Source organism: Eschrichtius robustus, chromosome 15, assembly GCF_028021215.1.
Source record: "Eschrichtius robustus isolate mEscRob2 chromosome 15, mEscRob2.pri, whole genome shotgun sequence".
In the NCBI taxonomy this organism is placed as follows: Eukaryota; Metazoa; Chordata; class Mammalia; order Artiodactyla; family Eschrichtiidae; genus Eschrichtius; species Eschrichtius robustus.
The window spans coordinates 31459147-31473182 of NC_090838.1; the positions used below are offsets into that span (position 1 = coordinate 31459147).

The 14036-nt window shown below is 34.1% G+C and overlaps 1 protein-coding gene across 1 annotated transcript in view; it reads right to left on the minus strand.

Annotated features, from left to right (window-relative positions):
- Positions 1-442: 442 nt before the first annotated feature.
- Positions 443-14036, minus strand: part of HNRNPLL (heterogeneous nuclear ribonucleoprotein L like) — a 38679-nt gene continuing 25085 nt past the window's right edge. Inside the window, exons 7-13 of the mRNA XM_068564529.1 lie at positions 13668-13739; positions 9219-9436; positions 6429-6550; positions 5771-5972; positions 5010-5067; positions 4821-4919; positions 443-2179 (exon numbers count right to left, since the gene is read on the minus strand). Coding sequence (XP_068420630.1) covers positions 2124-2179; positions 4821-4919; positions 5010-5067; positions 5771-5972; positions 6429-6550; positions 9219-9436; positions 13668-13739 — 827 coding nt within the window. The 3' untranslated portion in view covers positions 443-2123. The remainder of the gene's footprint in view (positions 2180-4820; positions 4920-5009; positions 5068-5770; positions 5973-6428; positions 6551-9218; positions 9437-13667; positions 13740-14036) is intronic.

Sequence of the window (14036 nt, forward strand, 5' to 3'; positions counted from 1 at the left end):
TGCAGCCAAAAAGTAAAATTGATTAATTAATTTTTTTAAAAAAGTAAAAGATTAAAAACAGTGGCGATACCCAAGTAAACTGTCAAAGACGTTACTGACAGCAACAGAGTAGGACTGACACACCAGTGCATAAATCAGCAAGGCCCAACCTACCAACTCACTTACACCTGAAGAATTTACTTGTCACTTTGGTGGGGAGAAAGCATTAAGATAGAATTTATATCTAAAAGTCAATACTACTTAAAGCAAATATAAATTAAGTAAGCCCTGTCGCCATCCACAGGTTTGTCTCCTAAAATTTTAGGCACAACATAATCTATAACACTGACATCCACCTTAATTTTCAGAGAAGGGCAAGGGAAGGAGACAACTATTGCATAAACTCACAAGTTACCTTTTAAAATTAAGACATACCAATTTTGCAACAAATGTAGAAAAGTACTTATAGAAGAGGGAAAAAAGCTTCATTTATTGTAAAGTCAGGTAAACTTAGGTACACAGCCCAGTATCATACATTTATAGTTCATTCACAGGTTACCTTTGGCGTTAACTTACTGGGTTCCATGATAAGGGTCTAAAATGCTTCTAGATTGAATTTAAGATTTTCTAGATCTAGAGGGCTAAAGGGACATTGGTCCACTGCTGTCAAAATTCAATGAGAAATAAATGTTAACGTGTGTGTTTAATTTCCATCTAAACTTTCTATTCAATAGCTCTTAAAATTTTTTTAAACCCCTGCATCATTTCTAAAAGGATTAAGGCAAACTGCTTTTTTTTGAATTTTGTTAAAATTCAAAATAAAGCTTTTTCAAAAGATCTAAGTGAAACTTCTGTATACAAATTTGTTTAAAACTCTAAGGATCACAAAACTGCTATTGCCAACTATAGACTTCACAGTTACTCTAGGTAGATAAAACATATTCTCCCTTCTTTTAAAGATGAAAATAAAATAGCTAGATCAGTTTTCTATTACTAAAAAGCTGTGAACCTGATAACATGTGTGTTACAGTATAGTCTCTCAATACGATGCTTAGTCCTTATATCTTACTTGCCTAGGTATGCGTTATGTTGTTTTCCCAAAAAGGGCAAAAAAAAAAAAAAAAAAAAAAAAAGCAGATCCAGTGGGAGAAAGAATGTTTAATAAATGGTATTGAAACAAATAGCTATCTGTTTGGAATAAAAATAAAATTAGATCCTTATACCTTGTACCATGTAGAAAAATACATATATTACTGATGGATTTAAGAGTAAAAAATAAAAATGCAAGTACCCAAAATTCTACATACAATTTTAGGGAGTTCACAGACTCCCTAAAGCCCATCCGTGGACCTCAGATTACCTAGAAGAGGAACTGTTAATCGTAACTTCTATTAAAATTTCAATGCCAAATACCAGGTGTGTTTTCAAGATCAAGTCACATGCAACAAATGAAGATGAACACATTAACTCATTGTTGTAACTTTATAAAATCTCCAAACTGTAACTAGAAACAGAGGCATGTCAATACAAATGGACAATGACCTAAAAAAAAAAATACCAGTTTAAATAAGTTTGAGTGCATATTGTACAAGTGTATCCATATGTCTGTTAGCCTTTCAGAAATATAAAATCAGCTAAATCTGTAGTACTTAAAATTTCATATATGCAATGTTATTCTCAAACTTGATTAAAATACTTAATAAATACAAGTTATGTTTAATACGAATAACTGCAACATACTTAAACATCTAAACATATAATTGGAATTCTATAATATTAAAATGCAATACTTTCACCTGCATTAATCTCATACACAATGGAAAAATACTGGCAGATAATTAGCATTAAGAATGCAAATATATTTTCACTGTGGAAGAAAAATAAGATTAGAAATCATATATTTGTGTAATCTACAAGAAAGCTGTAGATAGTCTACATTATGATATTCTATTTAAAATGAAAGCAATTCAATATTTAAGTTTACAACAAATTTACTCAAGGCAAAATATTTATTACAGAACAGGATATTGAATCAAAGTAAGCAAGGCAACATTAGATGAACCATTTTAGTTCTTTTTAAAAATGAAGTGTAGCTTTGAAGTTGTAATAAAGGTAAACATAAATTCTAACATGCTCTTCTCTTCTTATAAATGGGATGATGTAGAAAAGCAAAGCTTCAATGTATAGGGATTGGAACCATCTGTAAAAATTAAAAAACAAAGTTAATAGTTCCCTTAAACTTTCATGATTACCTTGAGTTAGCAGAGTAAATTATTGGGTTGGCCAAAAAGTTCATTCGGGTTTTTCTGTAACATCTTACAGAAAAACCCGAATGAACTTTCTAACCGACCCAATATTTCACCTTTTTATAGTATTGGAAGAAGGAAAATTTTTATGTAAGGTAAGGGCAAGATTACTTTCGTTCATACCTACTAGCAGGTAAGCTCCACGAAGGCCGGAACTTTGTCCATTTTTACATTCCTATTGTTCTAAACATTATTTGACACATAGGAGGCTCCCGTAATTTTTTTTAGTGAATTAGTCATTACAGATAAATAGTATCAGGATCAGGCTTATCTAAGTCCATCAGCAAAACTACTCTGCAGAAAATATTACCAATGGTAATTACTCTATAAAAGTTAATTCAAATATAGCTTGGGAAATGGTATAAGACTAGAATGTATAAGAAGATATCAGTGAGCTGAAAAAGTTCCAGGAGAGCAAGTATTAAATCTCTGATCATCAACAGGGCACATGAATTTTAAAATTGCTAAAAAAAAAAAAAGGTATAATCCACAAAAATACTTCCATTTTACACATTCCTCTTTAACTTTTCAGAACAGGCAGAAATAATTCTGGTATCTTAATGTACCAGAATTTTAGTATTAAAAGTTATCACTCCTTAAGGAAAAAAAAATTCCTATAAAAGAAAAAGCATATACATCAACAAATATTTGCAAGACATGCAGAGGATAAAAAAAGAAATAATTGTACCTGTTTCCAAGGAGTTTACAATTCATACACTATTTTGAATATATCTCAAATATGCATATAAAGTCTTTTAAAATTTTCCATCAAAAATTAAGCGTGACTCACTATTTAAAATTTACTTTTGTGACTAAAGGTGAAATGAAAAGAGGTATTCCTACTTATTTTTTAACTTTTTACTAAGAAAATTTTCAAACATAAAAAGAATATATGGATCAGTATAATAAACATCCACATAGCTTCAATAATTGTCAACATTTGGCAGTCTTACTTCATCCACCTACTCTCCACACACTCTTGAGGGGCTGGAATATTTTAAAGCAAATCCTAGATATGTTATTCCACCCATAAATCCTTCAGTGTGCATTCATTTCTTCCCCCTCCACAATCATTCATCATCACACCTAATAAAATTAATAATAATTTTTCTCCTATCATTTAGAAAAATAAAGTTTCAACGCTCTTTAGATGCAAGATCAAAGTAAATTACACAGCACAAACTTCAAAAGTTAAATACTTGAGTGTTCTTTGCACTGTAAAAAAGAGGCCATTTACCATTATAGAGAGAATAAACAAAGAGAGTGACAGTTTCATTTGATACAAATTAAAATAATGTGGAATACCATTTTTCATCTATCATATTGCTAAAATTGAAAGTCTGACAACACTCGGTGTTGGTAAGAGTGTTGGGCAGTTGGCATTTTCATATACCACAGGTGGTAAAGTTGTATAACCTTTTTAAAGGGCAATCTAGCAACATTTACCAAAATATAAAACTTTATGCTCTCCACTATGAGGCAACTGCCCTACAAACACAAAACGTGCAACTATAAGGATGTTTACTGCACTAATAGAAAAACACAATTGGGAACAACCAGTGTTCATCAGTGGGGAAGTGGATAAATTGAATAAACTGTGGTACATCTCTACTAAAAATAGCTACTCTGTGGGGAAAAAAAAAACAGGGTAGCTTTGCACTTGCTGATAGAGAAACAGCTCCAAGATATATTAAGTGAAAACAGCAAGGTACACAATAGTATGTATAGAAGAACCATTTTGTGTAAGTTTTTAAAATGTAGATATATACATTGGGGAGGAGGAATAAAAGGAAAAAGACAGAAAGGTTAGAGGTTATAGAAAGCTTTAACTTTCATTTGTACCAGTATGTACTGTTTGAGTTTTTTAACCATATATATTTATCGCTTTCTTCTAAAAAGATCAACAGGAATTATGGAAGTCAGCCTCCAAGATGGCCCCAATGTTCCCTGCCTCCTACACCGGACCATGGTTGGTCAGTGTGACCACAAGATTACAGCATAAGTGATGGTATGTTACTTCCGGTATTAGGTTATGAAAGACACTGTGGCTTTTGTTTTGTTGGCCTTTTGCTTTCATCTTTCTTGAATCACTCATTTGGAAAGAAAAGAGCTACCATGAAATGGCCAATGGCTTACTGTCCCTACAAAGAACCACATGAGTGAGCGTGGAAGTGGATTTTCCAGCCCCCAGTCATAAGACTTGAAATGACCGCAGATTATAGCTGACGGCAGGCAGCCTCATGAGAGGCTGAACTACCAGCCAGAACTACCCAGCAAAACTGTACACAGATTACTGATCCTCAGAAACAGTAAGATAATAAATGTTTTGCTGTTTTAAGCTGCTAAATATTGCAATAATTTGTTACACAGCAATAGGTAACTTATATAAGAATTATGAGGGCTGTGGGATTTATATGCCTTTTTAAAATTCGAACTTCTCTGTATTAAAAACAACCAATAAATATTACTTTTAAATTATCAACAATGTTTCTGATGGTAACTCCCATTGAATAATTATGACACGATTTTACTTACTTGGAACTCTTATCTGGTAGTGATTTAGTGCTGTAAGGGCTTCTACTGCATCAGTTTTGCATTCCCATTCTAACAGCCCAGAAAGTGTTTTGGCAGAAGCTAAAACAAAACAAAGAAACACAAATCCAGTTGTTATTTGCTTATCATCAAATTAACCAGGAAACTTAAAAAGAGAAAATGTGCACTTACGTTTTGCATCAAACACTTTATATTTGATGAATGTAAGAACTTCATGGTCATTACACAACTGTCAAAGAAATGTAAAACTCCATTAAAAATACAGCCAAAAAAAAAAAAAAAAAAAAAAATACAGCCAAAATAAGATTCCTACCCTTTTTTCCCCCCAGAAAGTAAACTTTATGGTAGCATTTTAAGTTTTGAGTATGGCATGATTGAATTAAATCAACTATGTTTTTAGATTAACAAGGTGCATGAGAAAATCAATTAAAATAGTGATATCCTATAAACTATGTATATAATTTTAGTGTTGTACAATAAAAACAAGATTTGTAACTGAAATATATATTCTCAAAGCTGACCAGGGTTTATCGAGTACCTAAGGTAGGGAGTAGTGTTCCAGAAAAATCAATTCTTTTCTGAAGCATTTCCTACAGTTAGGGAAAAATGCACGGATATATAAAATTTTGTTATGGGTGAGATCTAAGGACATGGTAAAAGAACTTTCTGAATGCAGGACTAAGGGTACCTCATTCTAATTCCAACTCTCAAAACGACTGAGCCACAAAACAACAAAGAGACCAGTGAAGGATGGAGGCCAGAAAAGTGTAATGATCAAAGGATGTACTATATTAAGTACCAAATAAGTAACAATACCAATAATATCAAAAGCAGAAGATGAACAGAGCAAGACTTTAAAATGATGCTAAAACATGATATATTTTAAAATAGGAAACAGGAACATTCTACACAATTTGTATTCCAGTGCCTACCTTTGTGAAGGTCTCTTCTGTGACACACAATGGAACATTATAATAATGCAGCACACACGAGGGTGGCTGGATTATATTCTTAGATGCTTGGCCAGCACTTGTAAAGCGATTATTTTTGCTCATTGCAAAATCCTTGTAGCTACTTGTACCATCCTCCAGCTCAAATATTTGACTTGGAACAACTGAATGCTGTTTAGACACACTAAAGATCGGAAAGGAAAGAGGTACAGAACATACCTTTGTTAGATAAAAAGCAGCAAGTAGGCAGTCTCAAAACGTTAACATATAGGCCTATATCAACCTTAACAAAAAAGGCATATGTAGCAATTTACAGTTTCAATATTTACTAATATTTAAATTTAGTTTGAGTTATAATCACTCTTACAGTTTAGACATCACTGAGAAAGAAAAATCTATTGAATATATTTTCATATTAGAAAACTTTAATAAAAAAAACTTGCTCATTTTAACATGTTATTTTATGACCATAAAACTAAAACTAGGTATAAGTAATATGGAAAATCTAAATTATACGACCCTAAGTGTCTAAAATGACATCACTATAGCTGCTAGTTTCAGATATTCTGAAATGGAAATTAATGTCTCTAATAAAAAGGATAAATATTTTTAAAATTTACCACTTAAGATAAATAATTACCAAACGTTAAGTCTTTTCCCAAATAATTTGACATTGTTAAGATGTGTGACAGCTCTTTCTACAGCATACTCATCACCCATTTCTACCAGTGCTGTGCCAGGAATGGTCTTCATAAATTTTACCTGTAAATACAAAATCCCAAAAAGGTGAACATTTAATTCCCTTTCACAGTAACAGAATTTCTAAAAGGTACTATAAGTGGTTGATGTCAAATAAAGAAGATCACTTGGAATCTTAACTTTATTCTGCTCTGTTATTAGACATTCTTATCAAAATTCAATGAAGTGGGGCTTCCCTGGTGGCGCAGTGGTTAAGAATCCGCCTGGCAATGCAGGGGACACGGGCTCGAGCCCTGGTCTGGGAACATCCCACATGCCGCGGAGCAACTAAGCCCGTGCGCCACAACTACTGAGTCTGCGCTCTAGAGCCCGCGAGCCACAACTACTGAAGCCTGTGAGCCTAGAGCCCGTGCTCCGCAACAAGAGAAGCCACCGCAATGAGAAGCCCACACACCGCAACGAAGAGTAGTCCCCGCTTGCCGCAACTAGAGAAAGCCCGCGTGCAGCAACGAAGACCCAACGCAGCCAAAAATAAATAAATTAATTAATTAATTAATTTTTAAAAAATTCAATGAAGTTTAAAAGCAAGACTACAATTCTTTTTTTTTTTTTAAACATCTTTATTGAAGTATAATTGCCTTACAATGGTGTGTTAGCTTCTGCTTTATAACAAAGTGAATCAGTTATACATATACAATTACAATTCTATTATACAGCACACACACTAAAGAAGAGCATAGGCTTGCCCTGACTCTGCTGTTTATTAATTGTGTGATTTGGGGCAATTTACTTCACTTCTTTGAGCCACAGACTTCCTTTTAAAATGGAGATAATGATAACATTTGGCAGGACTCATCAATATTTATTCATTCAATAAGTATTTATTAAGTGCCTAACGTGTTCTAATAAACATACTGTGCTAAGTACTGGGGGTTTAATGGCAAACATAATAGACAGTCTTTTTTTTTTTTTTAATTTTATGTATTTATTTATTTATTCATTTTTGGCGGTGTTGGGTCTTCGTTTCTGTGCGAGGGCTTTCTCTAGTTGCGGCAAGCGGGGGCCACTCTTCATCGCGGTGCACGGGCCTCTCACTATCGCGGCCTCTCTTGTTGCGGAGCACAGGCTCCAGACGCGCAGGCTCAGTAGTTGTGGCTCACGGACCTAGTTGCTCCACGGCATGTGGGATCTTCCCAGACCAGGGCTCGAACCCGTGTCCCCTGCATTGGCAGGCAGACTCTCAACCACTGCATCACCAGGGAAGCCCCATAGTCTTCTTAAAGCTTATGTTCCAGTAGGTAGGTCAGAAATTTTAAAGTAAATAATAATTACCAACTATTCAGAGTGCTGTTTATTGCTTTAAGCAATAAACAAGATACTATATAAGAAATAACACAAGATGGCCTTGAGATAGCACTGCCAGTAAGAAGGCTTAGGCAAGGAAGGGGCAGTTTAAAAAATAGGCAATACTTCACAAGTTTTCATGACATCTTTGACAGAGCCATACTTATCCTCTTATATTATTCCAATTTTAGTATATAATGCTGTGAGGGTTAGATGGAATGAAGTATGACTATCTTTCAGCATAGTGCCTACGCCTTGGAAAATCCCTAAATAGCTATTAAGTACCACTAACATTAATAACACATTGTACAGGACTTCCCTGGTGGCGCAGTGGTTAAGATTCCGCCTGCCAATGCAGGGGACACGGGCTCGAGCCCTGGTCTAGGAAGATCCCACATGCTGCAGAGCAACTAAGCCCGTGTGCCACAACTACTGAGCCTGCGTTCTAGAGCCTGTGAGCCACAACTACTGAGCCCGTGCACCACAACTACCGAAGCCCACACGCCTAGAGCCCGTGCTCTGCAACAAGAGAAGCCACCGCAATGAGAAGCCCACACACCACACAGGAAGTGTAGACCCCGCTCACTGCAACTAGAGAAAGCCCGTGTGCAGCAACGAAGACCCAACGCAGCCAAAAATAAATAAAGACCTCTTTGAAAAAAATAATAAATAAAAAAATAAAACATCACAGATCTGGGGAAACCACAGAGTTATCTGGTGAAAATAAAGTTACAATTTTAAAGATCTTCAAAATGTGTGAAATTTAAATGTTTTGCTACATTTTGAGTGTAAGCCTCCAGACAGAAAGTTTTGGACACATTCTATCAAAGTGGATCAACTTCAAATACTGATTGAGGTTAAAGTATGTTGTTCCTCAGAAGATACTAGAACTCTAGTATTTGGGAGGCAAATATATGAATCTGGAACTCTCCTAAAATTCATAGCTATGGCCAAACTCTGAGACATGTTTATATATACCTAGCTCCAAGAAAGTAACTGCTTTTTCAAAATTCCACAGTTCAACATGTTAAATGTTAGAATATCTTTGAAATGATTAAAAAATATACAGGCTTTATGCCTATAATATGCTAGTAATTGATTAAACTACTTGCTGTTTTGGACTTCTACTTATATTAGTAATTTAAAAAGTATTTTTAGTACCGACATCCTATTCTGATCACTTACCTACAAAAAACAATTTCTAGAATTCCTACCTAATGAATTTTTAGCTTATGTGGATCACTACTGAAAGAACTTGCAGTTCCTAAATATGAGAAGACACACATATTTGCAGCCTTTTCAGATTTTCCTACTACATATCCTAGCAAAAGAAGCTAATATAAAATGAAACTTAAAAATAATAATAATTTTTTTAAATGAAACTCACCTTTTCAATATTTCCATATAAGCAGAATAGGTTGAAGACTCTTGAACAATTCATTTTTAGTTGATGTAATCCACTAACCATTACAACTGAACCAGAGGGATTTCCTCCATGCATGTAAGAGGAAGATGCCTGCGGTAACGGATAGGCAACAAGCTCAGGTGTATCTCGAGAACCCATTCTGTAACGACTTGGTAAAGGTAATAATGGACCATGGGATCCTATTAAAAAAAACAAAACAAAACAAAACACAACTTTAGCAGACACACTTCACTGCACACAAAAACAAACTCTTAATATTAGCTAGGTTGATGTATATCCAACGAACACTCAAATATATGAGTATGAATATTCAAATATAACCTGTGGGAATTAACAAAACTCTGTATTTATTTGCACCAGATCCAATAAATTTGACCTGCACACACTTGCATATACCAGGCTTTAAGTCCTTATTTTTAAAAAACAGTAGTTTAACAAAAAAGTATACAAGATCAGGCTACAGATAGAGGAGGATTCAGTGTAAAACTTTGGGCCAACTATATATAAATTATACTTCAAAATTTAAAAAAAAACTTCTGCCAACATCTTTTGGAAGATAATATAATAAAATCTACAGTGAAATCTAGTAAACTATATACAGATATAACAAAAAGAACATCTTTAGTTCCACTGAAATGCCGTCCCCTTGAATATATTTTACTATTAATGTACTTGCAGGTTAGTATTTTATTCCCCTGATTATAATTTAGGAAACTAAAACCCTAGATTTAGTTAATAACCCCCCCACACACATACTCAGAGGCGTCATTATTCAGCAACTTCCATTTTTTGAAACAACATCAAGAATCCAGAAGAAAAAAATGCTTGAGTGTCTGAAACTGCTGTCACAGAAACACAAACAAACCCATCTCTTATACTAAGAATCTTTATTAAGAATCAACTTGCTAACTCTAGAGTAGTTCAAAACAACTTTAATTTATCCTGTTTTCCCATCCATAATAGATTAGAAGTAACAGGAAAAACACAGCTAGGGTGAATGGAATAGACGGGAATGAGGGAGTCTGGAGAAACTGTGATACTAAAAGTCTGCACAGGGCACATTTACAGCAGCAAGAAGAGAGGTGTAAGAACTCAGAAGAAGCAACTAAGATGGAGATACGTAACTCAAAAATATAAACCAACATCTTAGGCACTCCTGAGTCAGTGATTATAGAAGCATACTCTGGGGTGCATGCAACAATTCTCCTGGTGTGCAAGAAACCAATCCAAAAACCCAAGTTCTTTCCTCATTTCTCAAGAAGTAAAGAATATGTAATGTTACTGGCTTTGATTTTTATGTTAGACTAAGGGACACTTGTCATCTACTAGGTGAGTTACTAAGAACTACTATATTTTGGTATCATAGCACATTATTACAGCTTATGTGGACTCCGAATCAGTATTCGAATTATAGCTGCCATTCATAACAACAAAGCAACACTACCACCGAGCACACGCAAATATAGTGTAAATTCCTGCAATTTTATGGAGGCATACTTTATCAATACATCATCATCAGTGTTGCCTTAAATTGGTCATGGTTTTCAACTGTTCTTATTGCTGGTAATCTAGTTTATCAAGACAATCAATATAGCTCATGGTGAGTTACTTGTAATTATTATGTTATTTTGGCCTCTAATTTAGACTATTATACATATACTGGGGTCAAATATCAATCATTCTTACCCTTATTGCAAAAATACACATGCATATTATACTCCACCCAGCCCTACCCCCACTACTACCATTTGTTAGTACAGTAATGACACTACACTATTATCAGTAAATTTTTTCACAGTAAGTGGAAAAATGTACAGTAGATGGGCAGTGGAAACTCACACTCTGCTTAAGTTGACCAAGGTTTAAAAACTCTTGCAATCTACTGCCATAGGTAACAATTAACTTCAGTGCAAAAAAATACCTGATGTTTGTAATTATGACACTGGGCCACCAGGATTAAATTATGTTACTTACACTATTTAAATTGTTACCTATATTAAGAAGATAAGAAAAAAAAGTCTCTTAAAAGCTTCCTATACTAAATAGTTCATGCAAAATGTTTTGGTGCTTCAGGTTTTAAAAAATTCACTTACATGGAAAAATGCTACGTAAACAGCATCTTGAACATTTTGAAGGCCTTTCCCATCTTTGATACTTTAAATATCTTTGGTCCAGGAACCATATCCAAAGATGCTAACAATTAATATAGAAATTCTTCTTGTGCTCAGAGCAAACAAATCTGTACATTATTTTTTGCCACTTTTCAAATATGAGGGCTTCTATCAGTTCATCTCACATGGCTGGGCTTACCAAATTAAAAGATCTAAAGAATTCTGAAAGCACAAATTTATACTGCTATAATAAACTATGTGAATAAATTTAATCTATTAAATAAAGCTTTTCTATTCCTTCTTTCTCACATACCATCATAAAGGAAAAGCTACCTATGATATGACACTAAAATGCAAATAAACCTGTTTTGTTGAACTGCTGATCTGAAGGGACACAGCTGTGATTTGAAGCATTTGTAAAAAGGCTAATATCACAAGCACCCACTGTCACCTTTGCTTTTTCCCCAATTTCCTCATCTTACTTCTCTCCTCAATCAATCTTTATTTATCACTATCTCCTATATCCTATTCTGCTTACTTCCCTAGCAAAGTAGAACAGATTTTCCTTAGTTAAATGTTTCAATGGACATAGCTCAGAATGGACGCCCCTACACAACCCCACCATAACCATTCCTCCTCAGCAGGACTCTCCAGAACCGGAATGATCCCTATTTAACAAACGTCATTCCAAAGAATTTTGCACCTCTCTTTAAGTAAGCTTACATTTTAATATTTATACACACACACACACAAACACTCTAAATAAATAAGGGCATGAAACTGACAAAGAACTTCACAATAGGCTTCTAGAAAATATAAAGTTCTTCTAGGGCATATAACATATTCTTGTTTATGCAATTTTTCTTGTATTTTATTAAGTGAAGACAAACCTGAAAAGCCATACTGAGAAAACGGTCTGTGTCAACATTACTACAGTAGAGTTCTTTGTCCTTCATTTATATGCTCACAGATTTTTCTAACCCCCTTTAACAGAACATTTAACCAATTTCTGGCCTTAAGCTAACTGCCATGACACATTTATATACTCTACAACTATACTACAAACTTTGATTAGCCATTCTTTTGAAATCCTCCATTATACAATGCACAGTAGATTCCTAATAACTTTCTTCATTGCAGGATCAGGAAACTACTCATATGACCATATTTAATATTTACTCTGTTAAAGAAACAACTAAGAAAAATGATCAAGGAACACACGGAAACGACTGTAGTGAGATTTTCCTTCTATACCCCACTTACTGTTTCGACATAACATAGAGATTGTTTCATAATCTCTTCTGCAATATAGACTACCACAGAAACTTGAACAAATACACATACACACAAAAACACACGCACAGGGGTAATAAATTCCTGGAGTTCAAATAAAGACACTAGGGAATAAGCTAAAACTCACAGCTAAGAATGGTCATCAAACATGTACACAATTTGAAAATATTTCAGACAACAGGAAACACTGGTGGCTTTTCCATAATAACTCCCACGAGTACAACATAGCAATTTCTATTTTCTACCACTTCTAACAGTACCTCTAATTGTACTTCAACTTTAACCACAGAATAGGTGGGTCAATAACTACTGCTAAAAACTAAAAAAATATTTAAAAACACAGAACTTATAACTAGTTTAAACTTTTAGCAATAACAATTCTCAACTACTTAACAAAGACAACAGTCTGATACCGAACTTCTTCCTGGGGAAGATTATTATTCTAGCTTTCATAATCTTAACTTATCAACATAGCAAACATTAAAACTGAGAAGTTTTTAAAAAAGAATTAAATACAAATTTAACCAAAGCTGAAGTACCAACTGTAGAACTAAAAGAATTAAGGATCTAACCAAAAACATGTTTCCTTTCAACAAATACCCCATTCTCTCTGCCTCCTATTACTCTAAATTCCTCTTTACTCATAACTGCTAGAATGGAAGAAAATACACTTACTGAGCTATATACTTCTTTCTGGTCCTCTGACAGACTAGAGCCCCTTACTAATCAAAGCCAAAACAAAACAAAACAAAATATAATGGTAAAAAAGCTTTCAATCCCAAACAATAGCTCTCATTTATCTCAAAGATTATGTGATATAACAATAGCCTAAGAAAACAAAGGATTTGGGACAACTCCTTTGGAGTACATTTATAAGGGACTGATCCCATAAACCAAGTCAGGTGAGCAGGAAAAATAGAGACAAGAATTGTGCCATTCTTCATCAGAAATGCAAAAATTCTAATAGTTTGTCTATACTACCTTCCTTCTGCCTTGACAAACTTACCATAGCCATCATGTCTAAACGAAGAAGGGTGTTCTCCCAAAATGGCTTGTCTCTGGCGACCCTTTCCTCTATCTGACACAAAAGTAGAAACATGGTTTTAACAATTTTGACCCAAGTACTTAACAGAGTTCTCACATGGGAAACACCCATTCAAAACATCCATTACAATTCATAAGAGAAATGTGATTCCTGGTTAACGTTAAACATCCATTCATATCCAATTTAAATACAAACACCAAAAGTTTAAGAAAATAATTCTATCTAACAAATTCCACTTAACTTGAGAATATCTTTTTGGCAAATGCCAAATACAATCACACTTTCAAATTAAAGGAAAGAATGGATACTTTTCAGAAAGTGATGTACACA